Raw genomic sequence first — 20,176 nt, forward strand, 5'->3', positions numbered from 1 at the left:
TCCTGTGACTTGTTTGCTGGGGTGCTCTATAAGGAGGGTGTATTTTGTGAGGAGAGCGTATGTGTATCTATACCATCTCCTTTTCCTGGTTACATTCCCTGCGTTGAAAACTGAAAAAGAGAAAACATCCTGTTACAGACGAGCAGGTGCTGGGACTTGGTATGGTATAGATAGATGTGATTCCCTACTATACCTTGCTACATTGGTGTGGTGTTTACTAGATGTTGACCAACTCCTATTTTCCAAGATGAACCTGAAACTCTTAAAGAGTTTGTGCCTTCTCCTGCTTCCCCTGACTTGAAGGGCAGAGAAATGTGAAAATGGAGGTGATTTGGCTTGACTTGTTATGAAGCCCCTGAATAATATTTTGCATCTTATGCACCAAATGCTTAAAATCCTTCTGTTTTGCAGTTCATGTTAAGTAATCAGGCTGAACAGCAATGCATAGAAGGTAAAAATGGAAAATCCAGTGCCGAGTACATCCCTTTGAAAATATAGCATAAGGTATAGGTATATGATTCCTTGGTGTGTATATATATAGGGCTTCCCGTGGGATGGAGACATGCTATGTAGACTAAGCCAATTGCATTAGGGGGGATAGAAGTCACCTGCAAGTAATGTTTGGATATTTAGAGATCTGGGAGGCTGAAGTGGAATCCTCAATGGCGGAAACTCTTAAAAATTAGGAGTGCCAGAAGTATCATATAAACCACAGAAGACATAGCTATTGCTCTCAGTTTTTATATGAAAAGCACCTAAAAGCTTTGTTAATACGTACAGGAATAAAAGGAAAAGCCAACTGAAGTGCTGAGCGCAGGCAGAGCTGTGTGGCCCGGTTTAGCCTTGCCAGCGGCCGCTACGTGAGTGCCACAGCGTGGAAGGGACCCGGCCTGAGCTGCAGCCGGGGGGCCGCTGGGCGCCTCGCGGGGGGCACGCTGGGCAGGGCACAGGCGTTGTGCTGGATCTGCCCGCCATCAGTGGGAGCAAAACTGGGCACTGGTAAATGGAGGCAAAATGACTGAAGCGAAGAGATGGCACCTCTGGTGAGCCACGGCGTTATCTGTCTGGCAGACACCTAGGACGGGGATCTCCATCTGGTGTGGGCTGGGCTGCCGAGGAGCAGCTGCTGCCGTAGGAGCCAAGGTCCCTGCCTGCCGGAGTGCCGGGGCCCTTCTGCCGGGATTAAACCCACAGGCAGCCACAGTATGGCCGGCAGAGCCGCTGGCTCTGGTGGTGAGCTCTTTGTCTTCACAACCCATCACCTGCATGGCTGCTTTTTCCTCTCTAAGGTCACTCGTACAGCCTCAGAATATGGCTTAAACATTGTGCTGCACTCTGCATGCTCGGGAGTGGTAAGAAAGGGAGTAAGGATTTTAAACACCAGTGGGGGAGCAACATGTGCAACTGGGGGTCACACGCAGCCAGCCAGACTCTCGCAGGGCTCAGCTTTGTATTCAGATGCGCTGGCCTGGGAGCTGCAGACATTCCAGATACTTGTGTTCATTTTGGCTGTATCCAGGCACGCACTCACAAAGAGCAAGATGCGTGCAGTGAAGTATAAATCCCATCCTCTAATGACTCAAAGCACTGTTGTGTGCGCATACATGCTTAACAGATTGTATAATTAGCTGGCTTTGTAAGCAGGCAGCATGTATGATTCTTCAGTAGTTATCTAGAAATCTTACGTGGTGTAAGGAGTGTATGCAGGTCCTTAAGCTTGTTGTATCCACGCAGCAGTGACTGCTGGGCAGAGGAGAGGGGGCTGCATCCCCTGTGCCCGGAGGAGACGGGCTTCCCAGGCCCAGTGCCATCACCTCTGCCTTTCCCCTGAGCCCCGGGCTGGCAGGCAGCTCTTCCCCCTTGGCTGCCAACGCTGCTTTGGCTGGCTGCTCTGGGGGTGTGGGGACAGAGTGGCAGGGGCTGTCCCCAAGGGCAGCCTCCGTGCAGCGCCCTTGAAGACGGGCTTGCCAGATCGCGTAGCCGCCTGCTTTAGCCTGCACAACGTGAGCTATGACTAGAGCCCTTCTCTTGGCCCACAAGTTTGGTTAAAATCATGGAACGGTTTGGGTTGGGAGCGGACTTAATGATCATCGAGTTCCACCCCCCCTGCCATGGGCAGGGACACCTTCCATCAGTCTTCCAGGCTTTGGCTTGGGCTGCAGCCTGTTTTTATATCAAAGATTTAATTCAGAAACGTTAGTCCTGGAGGTCGGGAGCCTGGCTGCAGAGTTACCCTGACCCTGCAGCACAGGCAGTGCCGGGCCTGCTGGCAGAGCAGCTGCTGCTGCGGTGCTGTGCCCGCTTGCCCTTGGGAGAGGTGTCGCTCCCCTGGGAGCCGGCTGCCAGCGAGGAGGAGGGCTGGAGGAAGGCTGGCGTTACTGCTGCGGAGGAATGCGACAGGTTGTGCCGCTGTCCAGGAGACGCGGAGGGTGGGAACGCGCACCAGGGCCCAGGGCTGCGTGCTTGGGATTTCACTGGAGCCTGGGAGGAGCCGGCAGGGAAGCGAACATGACCTTGAAAATCCTTATCAAGATGAAAAGGTGCAGTCAGCGAGCGCATTCCTGCGCTGGCCACGCTGCGCAGTGTGCGGCCTGGCTGGGCTGACAGCGGGCGCTGCGGCTGCAGAGCCCCAACAAACAGCTCCTTGTCATGTCTTCAGGGGAGCGCGCCCCGCAGCCGGCACAGGCGTCCCTCGCTGCCCCGCAGGGCTGGCGTGAGCGAGGGGGGCGTAAATCTGAGGGACCAGCTTCTAGGCTGACAGCTTCTATGCACTTCATTTATAAGTAATAATGAGTCTGAAGGCAGCAGCAAGGCGAAGTCTGGCAGCTGGAGAAGATGGGCCACTGGAGAGGACCAGTTTTAATTATGATTCCATGGCAGATGAAGCTCATCTACGAGTTTGGTGCCCAGAAATCTGGTGAGCAGCCAGACAGCTCATCACAACCGGCGAGAGGGGGGTGCAGTTTTCCCCAGTGCTGCTTCTGTTCCTAACACTCCTCTGTCGCTGGCATGCTATTGACTGCGGAGTCCCCCTAACCCGACTGTAAATTCACTTGGCAGAAAAGTCTGGGTGCTCTGCTGTAGTGTTACTAAGTGGAGGCAGTCTGTGGAAGGGCTTGGAGGGTGCAATAGGTGAGGGCAGAGCTGCTGGACTGGGAAGAGGAGCAAGGAAAGGGTGCGTAGGGTAGAAGGTGGTAGAGATGCTTTTTGTGGGAGCAACAAACCATTAGCCTGGCTCAGTTGCTGATGTCTTTGTGCTGCAGATGAAACACAAATCTCCCTCCCTCCCCTGTACTAGGATATGTCCTTGTACAGTCACATGCTGATTCAGGTTAAGAAACTGCATCGCCTAGAAATTAATCCTTTTTTAAAATACTTTTTGGATGCATTTAATCCTGAAGTATGTCCCAGGACAGCATCATGGTACAGATAGAGAACTGTTGTAGTGCAAAAAAGAAATCAGCGCTTACTACTATGACTATGAATATGTGCTGCAAAATGATAAATGCTTCATTCCTGAAGAAATTGAAGTGCTGTTACAGCTTGACTGTGACAGTGGCGCTTTTATTGCTGAGACTGCTGCAGCTTGGGGAGCAGATACTTTAAAATGCATTGGGCTTTTTTAAATCCTCTTGACAAGGATAGAGTAAAAACATCTCTCTCTCTCTCCATGGCTATATGAACTTGCTCTTGTGTGCTGTGTGTTTTTTGTTTGGGGAATTCAAGTGTTCACTAGTGTCTCTTAGATAATTCCTTTCTAAATGCTTAGCTTAGAGCATGTGGGCAAAAATCTTGTCTTGCTTATCAAATTCAGATCCTTTCCAGTTTTAGAGGATCTAGATGTGTGCTAGGAATTTGGATGTGTGCTAATGATCTTGGGAAGTCTGCTTTTAGCTACTGTGGAATGGTGTGGCCTCTGCTGAGAGAGGGAGCTTGGCTCACTCCTGCTGGCTGGGGCAGTCCGTTTGCTGTAGTATGTGCAGACTTGTCTCGCAGTTGAATGAGCTGAATCAACTGGCTGAGGAGTGTGATGAGTCTTGCTGTCACCTCTGATGATCTTGTGGAAGTACTGCTTGGTCCTGTTGAGTGGTGGAGGTGTCGGAATTGATAGACTGGTGTGTGCTGTGTCTAGCTGGGTTACAGAGAATATGCTGCGTGTCCACAGGCTGCTCCTGGGCGAAGCACAGGGTGGCATGAACATGCCATTTCTCTCAATACTGGTGGACTTACTAGCCAGCTGCTTTGTTGGTCCGAGCTTGATGTCATAACCCCAGCTTTTGTTTACTGTGATAGTTAAGATGAATGCAGCATCTTTGGTTTTTTCTTACCCAGCTTGAAAGGCTGGGTTGAAATGCAGCCTGTTTGTTGTGATTCACCTCCTTTGCTTCCTAACATGGAGCAATTGGTAATGGTGGTAATGAAGCTGGTGTCTCTGCTGTCATACCAGCCAGGCACTTGAATGAAGTGCAGAACCTTCAGAGACTTTAAGCTAACTTTTTTTTTGTCAGGCTATCATAATAAACCTTGAAAGCACTAGTAATGAGACAATAACCACCAGGCATTCTGTTACAATTAAAATTGAGGGAGGTTAAATGCTAACCCACCTACTAATATCCAGTGCAGAGTTTGTGACCTGGGTTTCTGAGGAGTGATTTGCTTGCAGGACCACTGGCTTGCTCTCAGCTTGGCTCTAGCAGAATGCTGGTTGTCTTCTCACAAGGACCTACATCTCAGTCACTTAACGTGGATGTAGGAGGTCCTGTATGTTCTTGTTAGCTCTGCCACTTCTGAGGTGAAACTCTTTCCTGTACTATTGCATTGATGTCGGTAAGGTTATAAATGTCGTTACCAAAGCCAGAATTTAGTCGTCTTGGGTTACTCTGATTGTATTGTATTTTGTTTTATGAAAAGTTGCAACCTTTTGCTCTTTCCTGAGAGGGAGTGCTATAAATCTGGACTTTTCTTTTAAATGTGGAAGAAGATTGCTATTTTTTTTCCAAAGTTTGGAGGCATTGCTAGCAGAGTTGACTCTCTGGAAGGGTGAGAGACTGACTATGGTGAAAGATGGATTTTGTAACAGTAAGAAGCTTCAGCACACCAAAGTGAAGATAATATGCTAAGACCATTGATATTATTTCTTTTGTCTAGAATATTTCTGATTATGAAATGTATTTCTCATACATTTCAAAGTATGTTTTATTGCTTCTGAAGGGAATTAGGGTAGTTTACTTAACTTTCATGTCAGGACTTGATAATCTTTCAAGGTCCAAGTCAGTTTTACACATCTGTTGTATAAAGAAGTAGGGATGGGATGAGTAGGAATACAGCGATATCAACAAGGCATAAACAGTCTAAGGTGTTTTTTAGTCACCTTCACCGGAGTCTATTGGAAAGAGGAAGGTTGTTCCTTTGGAAGAAGGTTCCAGTGCTCCTTTCTCATACAATAAAGTAAATTAGTAGCTAAATATTAGTAGTAAGACTATGTAACGTGTGTCTGCGGCACATACCTAGACCATAAATTGTGCACAGCAGTGGTGAAGCAGTATGTATGCTGTTTCTTCACTTAGTGGAAAGAAATGCTGTGCATTTTGATCTGAGGAATAACTAAAGAGCTTTTCATTCCTGATACCTCTGTAAATGTGTACTGGACGTTAAAAAATAAAAAGTATGGTACACTGCATTAGGTAGCGGCTTGGTTAACTACCTCAGGCCAAACCATCTAGCAGTCTTCTCCACAAGGCCTTTACAACAAAGTAACTGTCAGTCACTCCGTGGTAAAAGATGACTTTTTTACACACATGCATGCTCATGTTTAAAGATGCCACCTTGCAATTTTGGCAACCAATTATAATTTGTGATCAGGATATCACTTATTGCTTGTTCTTAACTGCTGAGCCCTTCTGCTTACATCCTCTTTAAACAATTGATACCGCTTAGATCCGTGAGCTTGTGTTCATAGAGATCCTCAGATAATACTCCCTGCGATGATATTTGAGTTGTAAACATTCTTGGGAAATGAATTTTTCATAAGGAGTTCTCCCTTAAAATCTGAAAATGACATGTTGCTTCTGGGATTTGTCTCAAATTTTTTAAATTTTGAGTAAGACTGAAATGCTTCTCCTGGGCAGGAGACAAGGCGGCCCAGTGTAATGAAACGTACTGAATTCCAGAGTTACCGTCCCCTTTGTCTCATACACCAATCTGGAATGCTTTAGGAGAACTCATTTATTTTTCCTGTGGCTGTGTAAATTCTGTGCAAAGAAGAGGGAAAGGGTCTTCTATGAGCCCGGTGTCCCCGGAGGAGACAGTTGGCTGTGGGCTGGTGTTTCAGAAGGGAAGGGGCAGCCCTCTTCCAGCTGCAGGCTCCCTGGGCGCGGGGGTGTCCCTCGCCACCCCCAGCCTGGCAGCTGGGAATTGGAAGGGGTGCTATGAGTAGCTGCCCGGTTTCAAGATGCCATGGTGCCGGTATGTTTGGCTTTGCCTGTGATTAAGTCCGCGTTTGTCTGGAACCTGAAGAAGGCTTTCACCTTAGTGGTGGCACTGGTTCAGGGTCTTGAAAGTAGAGAATACCAAAACCACGATCCTTCTCCCAGTTTGATCTGAGCTGTGGTCCCTGAGTCTCTGGCCTGCGCCTCTCTGCAAATGGACTGTTTTCTGTCTTCCTGAGCCGAGTGCTGGGATTGCAGATCTTCGGCAGGCTGCTTGTGTCACTTCGGAGCTGGCAGATGGACTGGCAGTGGGCTCTGAGCTGCACGAGGTAGTTGGGGAAGGGTAATGCAAAGAGCAAGTGGCGTAATAGCTTCTGTGTTAACACAAATTTAATCTGTTTGCAAAATATATTGATAGTGGATCATTCAAAATAAACGATGTTTGTAAGAGTAAATCAATTAAACTCACTTGGTGATGCAAATCTCATTTTTGCTGTCCTCAAATGAGCGAACAAACTTCAATAGTTGTTGATTTCTATTGACTCCCTTGCAATGTGTGAAGTACTGAGCTATTTTTTGTGCTTTGTACAGTTCTGTCTATAAACACAGTTTGGAATATTTTTTTAATGGGTTAACTACATAGTAAATCAAGGCTTTGTTACTTTGGATGAAAAGTTACTAAACCTATTAGCTTTATACTCGTTATCTTATGCTTCTAACTCTTCACATCTCCTAAATCCTTACTATTCTGAGGTTGTTCTAGACATCTGTTCTTGTTTTGACATTTGTGTTTATTTTTATACAGTATGACTTTTCAGGAACTGAGGAGTTATTGCATCAACATTAATAGCCACAGTAGATAGTAAAGCTGATAACTATGAACTCCAGCTGCTTATGTGCTTCAGCAGTCGCTGCATCCATGAGCCGAGTGCTGCCTAACCTGGGCTTTCTTCTCTTTGGAGCAGAAGTGAGGTGCCATGCCTTCATTTCCAAAGGCTATTCTCAGTGCTAACCTGTAAGACTGAGTCTGTTGAAATACTTTTGGTTTGCTTCTCTTGAAGAATGTGGCATGGGTTACAGTTTGCAGGGCAATGCTTAAGTACGTGTTCTGTATCTGGAATTCACAGTTGCTTTGCAACTGGAGGGATTTTTGTTGTTCTGTGTTTTCCACTGCTCCACATCTTGACCAGGCATCTCCTCTGATCCTTACAGGCAACCAGAAATATTCCTGCTCATACCTGGTACTGCTGAGTTTACAGCAGCATTGAAGGGGGCCCATGTCCTCCTGTGATGGCACTTGGGCTTCTTTGGGGTTTGCTTCACTTTGTAGCTTCCTATGTGTAGCTGGATTAAGCTCTATCTGGACAAGATCTCCAAGTTGAAAGGCTGCTGTCAGATCAGAAAGCAGTTAAGTAATGTTTGCAGAACTGACCTAGGTATTGCATAAAAGCTAAGTGGCTGCAGCCGATCTTAGGGCAAAGAGCAGAAGAGGCTGTGGTGATGGCTTGCTGCTTGCCTAGACTATGTGCTGCAAGTGATGGAGGGCAAAGACCCTGCTCATCTTGCTCTTTGGGACTGGGAACATCAAATAGCTATATAACTCAATAAGAATGTTTATAATGCAGAAACGGTGAGCAGGCAGTCCTACTGAAGCGGCTGTGCAGTTAGCAATTAGCCCAGTGCTAGTGGGAGGTGAACCAGGGGGCAGCATACAAACCACGTGCATGTAAAACCAGCCTCCTGTGCTTCCCTTGCCCTTTTTTAAATACATTTCCATACCAGCAATGTTTGGTTTGTATATTGGGTAGACTAGGGAACCTGGATGAGTCTAGACAATTCTAGGACAGCATCACTATTTTCCCACTTCAAATACAATGTGCATAAAGGGCACAGGAGCTGGTAGTGTTGCAGGAGGTATTCACTATCATATTGCTCTTTTTCACAGTACAACATGCTGATGAGAAATACAGCAACATCTGTTGCTTCTGTTAGAATTAAGGTTTTCATTCACCGTGCATGAAGTGAAAATTCAGTGCCCGATGAAGTCTGTGGGGTAAACCACAAATCTGTTCCTCCTTACAGACATCCAAACAGTCAACCCAGTGCTCACTCTGCTGCCACTGCCTGTCTTTGCATGCCATTGTCCATGGGATAACGTGTTCCTGAATGTGAAGGTACAGCAATTGTTCAATACTTCCCTCATTGCCAAAATCTCAAATATTTATCTTTTTCTGACAGCAGCTATTGGTTCCCTGCTACAGTAGCTGTATTGTGGGGGGGGAGTCTGTCTTATACACCTCTTTATCTGGAGGCATCTTGCCAATGTAAACTGCTGCCACCCACACTATAGGCAGCCTTTCAGAGAAGTAGGAGTGCAAGCTGTAAGAACAGAGACAAGCCTTCCAGTTCATAATCTCCCAAATATGTCAAGAAACTAGTCTAACTACTCTGCCTGGATGTTTGGCAATTTACCCCTTACTGTGAAGTGACCAGTCCCCTTCTTTGAGAACAGTTGAACCTCTGGGTGAAGAGAGAGCTGACTTGGGTTTAGTTAATCTATTCAGGCTGTGCAGGTGGCAAGCTGCTTCTCATCCTGGAACTGAAGTCAAGCTTAAAAAAAACAACCTCAACTATTTAAAACTAGAGACATTTGAATTACTTGCATAGTTAAATTCCAACTTTTGCATGCTTTTAATTTAGTAGTGCTGCACTCTTCTCATCAAGCTGTACCTTACTCTTTTATATTGTTTCTGCTTAATCAGTTCAGGAAAGTTTGCAGGATATACAGGCTGGCAGGCAAGTTAATGTTGTGAGAAGCCTCAGCTCCCATTTCCTGACTTTTTAACCTTGAACTATCCCAGGAATTTTGTATTTGAGTGATTAAGAAGGTATGACTGACCTCCTGCCTCTCTCCTGCTAGCAGAACCAGTTTGTTAATCTCTGGGAATGATCTAAAAATCTGTAAGTGGTTTTTGATAGTCTTCTTGCAAATAGCTTAGTAGTTCTTTGCTTCCAGGAGTAAATGATCTGTACTGTAAAGAAATGCATGGGCAAACAGACTGTCACTGTGTGCAAAGTAGAGCTTGTAAACATGCAAGCATTTTCAGAAGTAGAACAAGCAAGCAGCTAACTTAGGATGAAACGTACTAGGCATGCTTGTTCTGGCTGGTGGGGTGGTAAATTGTGTATTATATAGCTCAATGCTTCCATGAATCTGTTTGAGTAACAGAAATGTATTACTATTAAAGGTATAAATGTATTTATGTTTGGAATGCTCAAAATACAGGCTGTTGCCTGACTTCAAGTGTCTTTGGTGTCTCCTGATCTGCTTTGTGTAGCACCTACTTGGGCAGCATGTGACTAATTTCTGTATAGAAAGAACAATTTGGATGTTACCCACTCATGTGAAAGAAGTAGAGGGTCTAAATTGGCAAATTACATACAACTGAAGATCACCTTAGTGAGGTGCAGGGGTTGTTCTCATGTCCTGGCCAGAGAGGGCATCACTGAGTTCTTAAGTGTCAGTAAAACTGATTAAAATTATAATAGCTTGGAAAATAAGCCATGTGGATAGATGTTGGGTTCACTTACCACAGAGGTGGCCTAGTGCATGGAGTGTCAGGGGCCAGGAGGAGACACCAGATGAAAGAGATCTTTGGGAGGCTGAGAAGATGCTCAATAACCATGGCAACAAAGGAAACCACTTCTGAAAAGAAAACAGCTCTGCAGTCTGAGTTGCTTGAGATGTTGTGTTGGCTTTTTTAGGGCGTTGCTATTGGTGATGTTTACATTGTAATTTAAGTAAATTTGTTTGGTTTACAGCAACAACTTCAAATAAACTGTTTTTCTCAGACTTGACTCCATTTCTAGTGTCAGGGGTGTAATTCTGTTCTTAGTTATCCTTTATCACAGCAAGGCCAGGACCAGGCTGCAATGCTGTAGCTACTGACAGTCATTGAAATGATATCTCTTTGGGGTAACTACAAGTTTAGGGTGACTGTCCCTTTGCGTGGGTTTTGGAATAACATCCATCTTCCAAAACTTTGAAATACCGTATTTGATCTCTCATCAGACTCCTTGAACCATAGTTAAGAAAAGATCACAAATTTGAGAAGCTTCTTAAAGGCTTCTCCTTGTCACCTGGGAAGCACGTTCCCATTCATAGTTCTTGTCTGTTTATGGTGGTCCTGAATGAACTTCTTTCTGCTCTGCTTGCTGTGGAGGTCTCCCCCTCTAAACCCACTGCAGGTGCTGAGGTTTTGGCACAATTGAGGGTACTGTTTGGCCAGAGCTGCCTGTTGTGTCACTGCTGAGGACGCTGGCTGCTGGGCATATGTTCTCATCACCTTTTCCCTAAATTGCAGTTGGAGTGGGAATCCAAGGGAGTGTTTAGTCGTGCCCAGGTGTGCGGTGATGGGGCGAGGAAAGCTTTGCCAGCAAGGTCGTAAAACAGGGCCTCTTTACTGCCACACCTTCAGCCTCCAAAGGCAATTCTCCCTGCTGTGAGGGAAGATGCTCCCAGGGAAAATAGTTACTATAGTGATGAATAGCCCTGGTGTGTTTGAGGGCTGGATCACCAAGTTGAGTAATAAATGTGTAGGAGTCTATTTTTGAAAGCTTTTGCGAGGAGGAGATTGCTGTAGTCCTAGAAAATTTGTCTGCAAAGTGATAGGTTTTTCTATGCTAAAGTTTAAAAATAATCATCTGTCTTGAGAATGGGATGACCTCATTAAAAACAAAGAAGCTTGTATGTTATTGTGTCGAGCCTCCTGGCAGTGATTCTTGCAGCAGCCTTCTGAGTTACAGTAGGAGCTGGACCTATTAACAGGTTCCTCAAAACTCAGACCCACGGGGATCTCGTGTGCAGCTACCCCAGCACTGCAGCTGGAATCGAGGTGCTTTGAGCCCATTCTCTGCCCTGGTCTGTGTAGCACATCTTGGCTTCTCTCACAAAATGCTGGGTTTAGAAAGTGTTCGGTTGTGTAAGGGAAATGGTGGTAGTGGAAGTATCTGCCAGGAGTCGTAATTTGTTACCTTGCCTGACGTCTTGCCCATGGAACCTGTATGCGACATAACACTCGCTGTGTACCTGTGAGTGCGGGGTGGAAGGGGAGGAACAAACGGAGCTGTTAAGCTGTTAGCTCCGGTGGCTAATGCTGTAGCTCTGCGAAGAGCTGACATGAAAGTCCTGAGTGATCCAGGTACTACCTTTGTTCCTTCTGCTGTGAGCTGCTGCTGTCAGTACAGTAAACTGTAGGAAATCCCCCGGTCTGTATTTTCACCCGTATAGAGTCATGAAGGATTTTGTATAAGGCCATGTGATCTGTACTGAACTAATTAAAATAAGTCTGTACTGTTTATATGGCTTTACTGTGTTAGGGGGTTTTGAGGAACCCTGCAAACATAGGGATTAAGTGGGTTTATGTACAGCATAGAAACTGGCAAACCACTGTTGGTTTGTAAATGCTTAAACGTCTTGGTTGACCCAAGCACTCTGCTGTCGGCACATATACGTACATGCACATACGTACTTAGAGCCATGAGCGTAACTAAAAAGCTGCATGTGGGTTTGCTAGATTGCTGTAGGCCGCCAGTTGGCACTGAAATCCAATAATTACAAAAATAACATTTCCTGGTTTAAGAAGTTCAGAACTGATTTCTGTTACCTTTGTAGTATTAACTCCAGATTCCTAAGTGGCACAGTTCACCCATCTCCTGCTCCCGTCAGGAACCTCTGTACAGCCATGTTTAACAAACCTTCTGTCAATCAAAAACTTGTTATACAAGGATTATTTGCCTTCAGTTTCCTGTGTAATGAGGTTTTTGATTGACAACAGTGGAGTTGAAGACTATAGAAAGGATTTCTGAATCTGAGATGAGCAAGTTTCCATTTAATAGTGTTTGCACATGATAACATTGGCTTCCAGTTTTATCTGCGAAAGAAGCTGAAGGTGATAGATCAAAAATAAGAAATATAGAAACCCTTCTCATTTAAAAATGATGTGACTTACAAACTAGAGGTAGGAATCTTAACTTTGTTTCCTGCTGTGGGAGCGGGATTTGAACATCATTTGATGTACAAATACTTGAGCTATTGGGGGCAAACGTTTTGCAAAGATGGAAGTGTCTCGGTATGCTTGCTGGCCGGTGGGTGGGCAGTGGCTTTTCCCTCAGCCTGCTTCTGCCTGAAGACCAAAAGGTACTTCTTGGGTTAGGAAGCTGGGTGATGCTGTTATCTTCTACCTCTGTTACCAGGATTAGTTTCTGAAACTGTGTCCTTGACTTGCTGTGTGCGGTGGGTGCTGAGGTTACCCAGTTTTTCATGTAAATTTGTATTTCTTGAATGAAATCAGGTGAAAAAATAACATATTGGAAACTAAGAAAATATGATGGAAATTGATAAATCTAGGTTGATGTGTCTTTTTCAAAATGTTCGTAAGTGTTCCTAAAAATGACCCTGGTTAAAACTTAGGTCATGGGGGAAGGACAGTCGCAGGTAGGATGAACATGAGATACCGGTGAGTTGGTAGGAGATGAACACGTGAGTTACTTCTTGGTGAGCTAGAAGGCCAGAGTTAGGTATGATGTACAGATATCTTCTCTAGCTCAGGATGGCTTCTCTTGTGGAAACTCCACACCAAGTTTAGCCTCCAGCTTAGAAGCAGATGGAGTGCTTCAGGGGTAGTTCTGGTCTGCAGAGCAAAGCGAGCGTGGCTGGAAGATTTAGACTAACTCATGTGTCTGAAAGTGTAGTCTCTTAATGCAAACAGTTTGGGTTTAATAAAAAATGCTATACCTACAGACATTTTCTGCATTGGGTTCCCTCTTTGTGACTGGGGATCAGCAAAGTCAGGATTTTCTGAACTTTTGGGTACCTTGCTTTCTTTTGAATACTGGCTGCATGTATCTGAAGATTTTCCTAATGGAGAAGGGTAAGGAATGTATAAACCATTTTGTAGGTTTCCTTCCTTAGTTATAAGTGCAGTGGGTGAAGAGGGTCCGTTCTTCTAGATTGCTGCTTTGAATCTAGCCTGCAGAGCAGGCCTCTTATATGGTAACATGGTTTGACTGAGTTGATGAGATTTTTCCAAGTCTGATAGGAAGCTTTGTGAATTGCAAAGAAGATGTTTCAAAAGAAATAGTTCTGTAGATGTGCCCTAGCTTTAACTTCCCAAATGCAGAAACAGGCCTGTTTTATGCAGAAATAATATACTAACTGAATCACGCTTTGCTGTGAGAAGGAAACTTTACCTTTTGCTCGTTTAATCTGTCATGCTACTTTGTGAGCGTGCTTAGGGAGATGCTTGATGTTAGACCCCTTCTGGAATATTGATTTGTTTCAGTCTTCATATAAACCCCTAAAATCCTATCTTAAAAGAAGGAAAAAATAATCTCCTTTTCCTTTTTATGCTTTATTTATATGCTGAATACAACACATATTACATGTCTTTTCTCTGTAATTGTAGCATTGCTGCTTTGTGCCAGTTTTTCCCACAACAGCAAGGAGCAGGAGTTTAGAAGAGTAAGTAACTTGGTTATAAGCTGCAGTTATTTGGGGAAATAGGTATACAACATATGTTGCCTGTAACAAATGGAATTACTCTTTAATTCTAAAACTAATTACTCTTCTGTTAGCTAGTGGAATGACAGATTTCTCCTGTAATATGAGTACTTACTCCTCTGTACGAATGGAATGGTTGCAAGGTTGCGAGCAGCCAGGGAGGACAGCACTAGTCCATGCTTGGTGGTGGGTGCTCCTTGTGAGATATGCTGAAAATAGGAATCTCAAAGGTGAAAATACTGTCAGTTTATAAGCTCTACTAACTGGCAATTCTCCAGCTGGCTTGTGTCATTGCTGTAGCAGACTGATCGTGCCTTGCTTTTTCTCCCGTTTTTCCAAAACTCCAACTGAAAGAACTGGCCGGATGCAGTTCATGCATTGCACTTCATGTGGGAAAATAGGAATATGCATCCTTCAATTGCTTGTTTCTGGCTTCCTATCAAGTCTGACAGTTCCTGAGCACATCTAGAAGGAATTCAGCTGCTTCTAGCAAAATAGGAATGGACAAAAGCTGAGCAGAAGCTTTATGAGTTTGGACCTTCAAAGCTGGCACTACAGTGCCATTCCCTGATGAAAGTAGTCTGAAGTCCTGGAGCTGACAGTGCAGCTCCATGCTGGTTATAAAAAATAAAATATAGAAGTTTGATTTTAATCTTAGCTGTGATTCTTGAGCAGAATTCTGCCGCAGAAAATACCACTCGGTATGTAATACCAAAGTATATTTTATACCTGCAGCATACACTCACGTAATGTACTTTAAGTATGGGTTTAATTACTGCTCCAAGTTGAGGGATGTTTGCTTGGATCAATCGCCAAAAATGGTGTGCACTGTAGCTGGGAAATGGGAAATGCATGGTTTCTGGTTTAATTAATCTGTAGGGCTGAATGGAAGCTGGTGCGCAGGGTTAGAGACTGTGCAAACCCAGGATGAAATTACACCTCCTCTTACAAAGCTCTCTATAGAAGTAGCAAACCAGCAATCATTCGCAGCAATATTTTCAGTGTTACTAATCAAATGATGCACTGGAAAAGACCACTTGGACTTTGCGTGGCCTAGATGGCACACACTACTCCTGACTTTAAATGTAATTTTACAAATAAATACCAACCTTTCCTCCTTTTCCTTGTCCCAGATGACATCTAATAAGCACTAACTCTAAGCTTTATCATAGACTACAGGTGAAAACTTTTCACTCAATTTTTTTAAATATTTGTCCAAGGAAGAACAATGCTGTGCTTCTCAGGGCAATCAAATAATTACTACAACACAAGTCCTCACCAGTTATGCTGAAGTATCATCATGCTGGTTTTCCTGATGTGTTTGAAGTTGAGACCAGCCCTTGACAGCTTTTAAAAATCAGCTTGATTCTGAAGTTGCAAGAAAATAAGTGGAGACCAGTTCTTGTGGTTGTCTTTTTGCTTTATTTTTCACAAATGCATGGCTGTCCTGAAGACACTGAGGTTTTTCTGCGTTTGTTTTGGTGGGCTTGCAGGAGAAGGTGCCCTCAGGAGCATCTCTATGGGTGCCGGGACAGAGAGGCCACTGATGTGCCGCTGCCTGGGGTGGGTTGGCACGTGTGCTCAGGCATTGTGCGGGCAGTGGTCTGCAGCACCGTGCTGTGCCCACAGCAGCTCAGCTGGTGGCCGTCCCTGCGGTGTAGCACAGCAGAGGTGCTGGGCACTGGGCAGGGCCAGCTGTGTTCCCCATTACCTGTCATTGTCCCAGCATGTCTGTGCCCCTCTGAGGGATGGGAGCAGGTCCTCCATAATCCAGCGTTCAGCACTGCTCCATTCCTCTCCTCTCCCTGGCCTGTGTCCACATGAACTGCTAATGTTGAATAAAAGGAGATGCCATTTTCAGAGAGGTGAAGGTGCTAATCCTAATGTTTTAAGTTAAAATGGCCGACATGTTTGCAACTGCACTTTCCATCTGTAGTATCTCTAGAGAGTTGCTTGTGTCTGACATTGCTCTGCATTTTTACCCTTGTACATTTTCGACTTGATCAACTCGGAGCAGCACATACTGGGTACTCAGGCTGGGGAACAGCTTGGTCCACAGGGAAAAACATGGGATAAAGGATAGCAATCAGAAGTATTGAGATTCTATTTTATTTTCAGGTAATCTCTATTTTCTAGACAAACATGCTTTTGGTACACAGTCTAGATTAAGAATAGTAAAAATAACCCTTTCAGTGAAAATTTGTTGAGAAAGTTGCACAGTTCTGTGTTGTGAAGCTCAGGTTTTTTGCACTGCAAGAACACTAAATTAAATTGAAATTTTCTGAGAAAACAGTGGTTCAAGCACGCTGTAGATGGCAAAGGCAATGTGTTAAAAGTGAAATGCAACAGCAGGTAAGTAGAGATCTCAGTGGCTTACATAGGCCTTACAGAAATGTTCCCACCTCGTTCTTACCGTGTACCAGACTTCCAGGTCATGTTTTGTGGGAGAAATTATGTTAGTCATTAAACACTGATTTTATGTTGAACCTCTTATGGTTGGAGGCTTTTTCCTCAAATTCCCCTGCTCGCTGATGAGTGACTGTAAGTTATTAATATGGGGCTACCAGTTTGTTGCTGTGTGTCTGCAGATGAAGCATGCTCAAGTGTGCTTAAAACTTAATAAAACTCTTTATCTGCTAGCCCTGCTGAATTACCTTTGGATATGAAAGACTTTCCACAAACCTGTTCAGTCTCTTGCAGTGGGTTGGAAACTTGTCCTCTTAGCCACCTTACCTTCCTGGGGCATGCTGCTCGCACGTGGCACGGTGCGATACAGCTCCATGGCTGCTTTTATGACCCAGTTGCTCATAGTATGTGCAGCGTAACTGCTCGAGAGGGGCTGTGGTGGTTCACAGATGTCCCGTGCCCTCTACCCAAAGGTAGTTCAGGCTCATGGGCCCCAACGCGAAGTCGTGGCCCTCCTTCCAGATACGCCGCGTGTGGTGTGGTGGGGCTGTGGGCCTGTGGCATATTATGCTTTTGGCAGCTGGCTCTGTGAGATACCTGCCAGCTTAATCCTTCCTGCCTTGTGCCTCCCTGCAGTGCTGTTGTCGGTTAGTAGTTTTGTTAGCACAAGCTGAACCTCGTTAGAGTCAAAGGGAGGAAAGGGGTATGGTTGTGGTGACTGAAATCTGTGGAGTTACTCAAGGAGTAGGTACTCTAAGCTTTTTTTTTTTAGCCTTACAAGCCTTCAGGTCATTGCTGGATGTGGTCTCTAATAAAAAAAACACCTCATCAGAGCAGTATTGTGGAAATACTTCCTCATTTGGACAGAGTGGGTTACACTTTTTTGTGATACTGAGAAACTAATCTAGTTTGTCATTAATGAAACAGAACATATTGCAATGCAAATGAGTGGAGTTACATGACAAGTGGTCCCACAGTCCTCAGCACTTGCTATTGATTCTGCAGTCTTAATTATTCATGCTATGCAAATTGCATTTCTCATCTTGCTCCTTCTTGTCTACATATTTTTGATACAGGACTTGCCTGCAAACAGTCATCTTGTTCTTTCACTTGAGAGACGAGGATTGTTTCTGGCAAAGTTCTTAATGTTCCTTTGTTGAGTGAATACTGGCCGAGCCAGGCAAGGCTCGGCAGCTCTGTCGGAATGAGTTCATCTTGCTGTAACTTCAGATGAAGAAAGGGAAGAGTTTTTGCAGTATTATTTGATAAGAACAAAAGCTTTAAAATAGTTTTCAACTTTCTTTGTTTTCTACAGTGAAGCCCTTGTGGTACTTGCTTTCTGGTCAGTTGTTTGGAATAGACATATGGGACTTCGTTTATTCATCCAAAATATTATTTTGCATTTCAGGTATACTAAACCACTAACCTTTGCAGACTGCATTAGTGATGAATTACCATTAGGATGGGAAGAAGCTTATGACCCTCAGGTTGGAGTTTATTACATAGACCACAACACCAGTAAGTGACACATTATTGTATTTTTGCGGAGTGATTGTTTTGTGCCTGTGTTAAAATATACTGAACACAAAACCACAAAATCGCTAACAGTGTGTTTTAGGGTAGATGAGCTCTGCAGCTCGTGAAATCAAATCCTGTCCTTCTCCATTGTACAAGTTACTTCTCTCTCTACAACAGGAATTTGAAACCTTTTGGTTTGCAGTCTTCAGATCATCAGTCATGTTCAAGCTAATGCTGTGGGACACACCTCTGCAAGATTTGGCTCTGCTGAGGAGTCTGACTAGGTGACAATGATCTGGAGTTTGTTCTTAGCCTGGAATGTGTCCTTGTGGCAAGACCATTGGAAACAGTGCAAAGGTCTTGTGTTAATTCTCCTGGCAGGGATAACACGAATGACTGCCTGAGCTCCCTTTGCTGCAAGGGTTTGCACTGCCTTTACTCAAGAGGAAGCTCTTGAGTAGGCTTGGGATATCCTGAGAGGTGTGCAAGTTGGAAAAGAGTTTAGTTCAGGCTATTAATGTTTTTATATTGTATCCTCAAACTAAGCCACCGCTTACTCTCTTTGTTAGATTGCTTGATAGACCAGAAGTGTTAGGCTTTATAAGCTCTTTCAAATTATAAGAAAATACAGAATTTGATATATCAATACAGACATTGTTAGGAAATGTGTATTGGGTTTTGCTAGAACAAATCCCCTTAAAGTGATGAAGAAAACAAATCAGTGACTATGGTTCTCTTTACAGAACAGTTCCAATTGCAGTCCAGAAGTTCACAGCAGAACCATTCCCAGGCCTTTCTGGAGGCGTTTGTAATTCAGGCAAAGAGAAGAACTTTTTAAAGGCAAAAGTGCCCTGAAGTTGTGGTGTGGTTTTTGGTTTTGTTTTTATTATTTGTTTTGAAATTTTCTTCAAGCCCTTCAACTGAGAACTTAAGCTATTTTTTTTTCCCTGCAAGTTACAAGATCTTTTTTGAAAATAAAAATGTTGAAATCTGTTCTGGGGGGTTTTTTTGGTGGTTTAGGGAGGGGGGGTTCCTTTCTTTTGGCTATCTTCATACCCTTCCCCTTTTCAGAAAAGCCACGTTTTCACCTGGCCTGAGGCTAAAACCTGGAAGGTGCAATAACTTCTCTTGGGTATTAAAAAAGCAAAGTGAAAAAAACCTATTCTTAAAAAGCAGACTGACTGCCTTCTGCAATAGAAGGATCAAATGTCTCCAGATGTGAAGGTGATACAAATATTTTTTTTTTAGAGCTTATGTCATCCCAATATCACAGTATTTACATATCTTTAAATGGCTTTATCCTAATTTTTTTTTCTGTGAGGTGGGGGTTGTTGATTTTTCCTTTTACAGGAAGGTATAGCGGGGAAGAAAGGGTAGACAAGCCTGCAGGGGCACGCAAAGGAGATCTGCAGGGGAGAGGACTAAACAAACTTAGTTTGAGAAGCTGCTAAATTGCAAGACACAAATTGGGGTCTCCATAGGTCTGTGACCATGTCTTGTGTCCATTTCACTTCCACAAGAAAGCACTCAGGAGAGTTAACGAGGTTGCTTTTTAAAGACAGTCTGAATCTTAATGCTTTTTCCAGTCTCATTTGGGTCTTATGCCTGTGCTGACAGTTCTTACCCCTTTTGTAAGTGCAGAGCTTAGAAGTCTTGCTAAGATTTCTTTTTAACTTCCTTCTGAATGATGTAATGTTTTCATGACTGTGCAGCCAGAAAGAAGAGCCTGCGCAAGCTCTCCAGAGGAGTCTTAAATACAGTTGGACTTCCCTTCCCTCCTCTGGTGTTTGGAGGTTTGCTATATCATGTGCTGGAATGGGAGATGTGCTTACCACGGTGCTCCACGCCAAGAGCAGCCCAGAGACAGGAGCATGCCACCTTCCAGTGACTCTGAAGGTTTTTGCTGTGTTAAGCAGCAGTGTTGGATTGAGAGGTTCCTGCCAATTCAGTTTTACCTGTACAGTGCTTCTGGGGAAGCTGTTTGTTCCCTGTCCCTTCCCAGTGAAACATCTCTGGGGCTTCGTGGTTTTTTCCTGTGATCAGTTCCCTCCTCTGGTTTACCAGGCAGTGACATGGACTGTGGCAGTAGCTGTAAGCCTCTGCAGCTGCTGTGCGAGCTGGCATTGTCCCCAAAAGAAACAATATTCAGCCCGTGTTCTGAAGCGAACATCAGGGTCACCTCTGACCACAAGAAAAACTTGACTCAAGTGAAATGGGTGAATGTTTCCAAGAGTCTTTTCCTTGTCCCCTCAGATCTTTCTTT

At 44.3% G+C, this 20,176-nt stretch overlaps 1 protein-coding gene across 2 annotated transcripts in view; it reads left to right on the forward strand.

Annotated features, from left to right (window-relative positions):
• WWC1 (WW and C2 domain containing 1) overlaps nucleotides 1-20,176 on the forward strand; it is a 73,702-nt gene that overhangs the window by 17,015 nt on the left and 36,511 nt on the right. Inside the window, exon 2 of one of the 2 annotated variants that reach the window (XM_040603030.1) lies at nucleotides 17,804-17,913. The exons of the other annotated variant lie outside the window; for it this stretch is intronic. Coding sequence (XP_040458964.1) covers nucleotides 17,804-17,913 — 110 coding nt within the window. The remainder of the gene's footprint in view (nucleotides 1-17,803; nucleotides 17,914-20,176) is intronic. 2 annotated transcript variants of the gene reach the window in all.

Source organism: Falco naumanni, chromosome 8 (assembly GCF_017639655.2).
Source record: "Falco naumanni isolate bFalNau1 chromosome 8, bFalNau1.pat, whole genome shotgun sequence".
Taxonomy (NCBI): Eukaryota; Metazoa; Chordata; class Aves; order Falconiformes; family Falconidae; genus Falco; species Falco naumanni.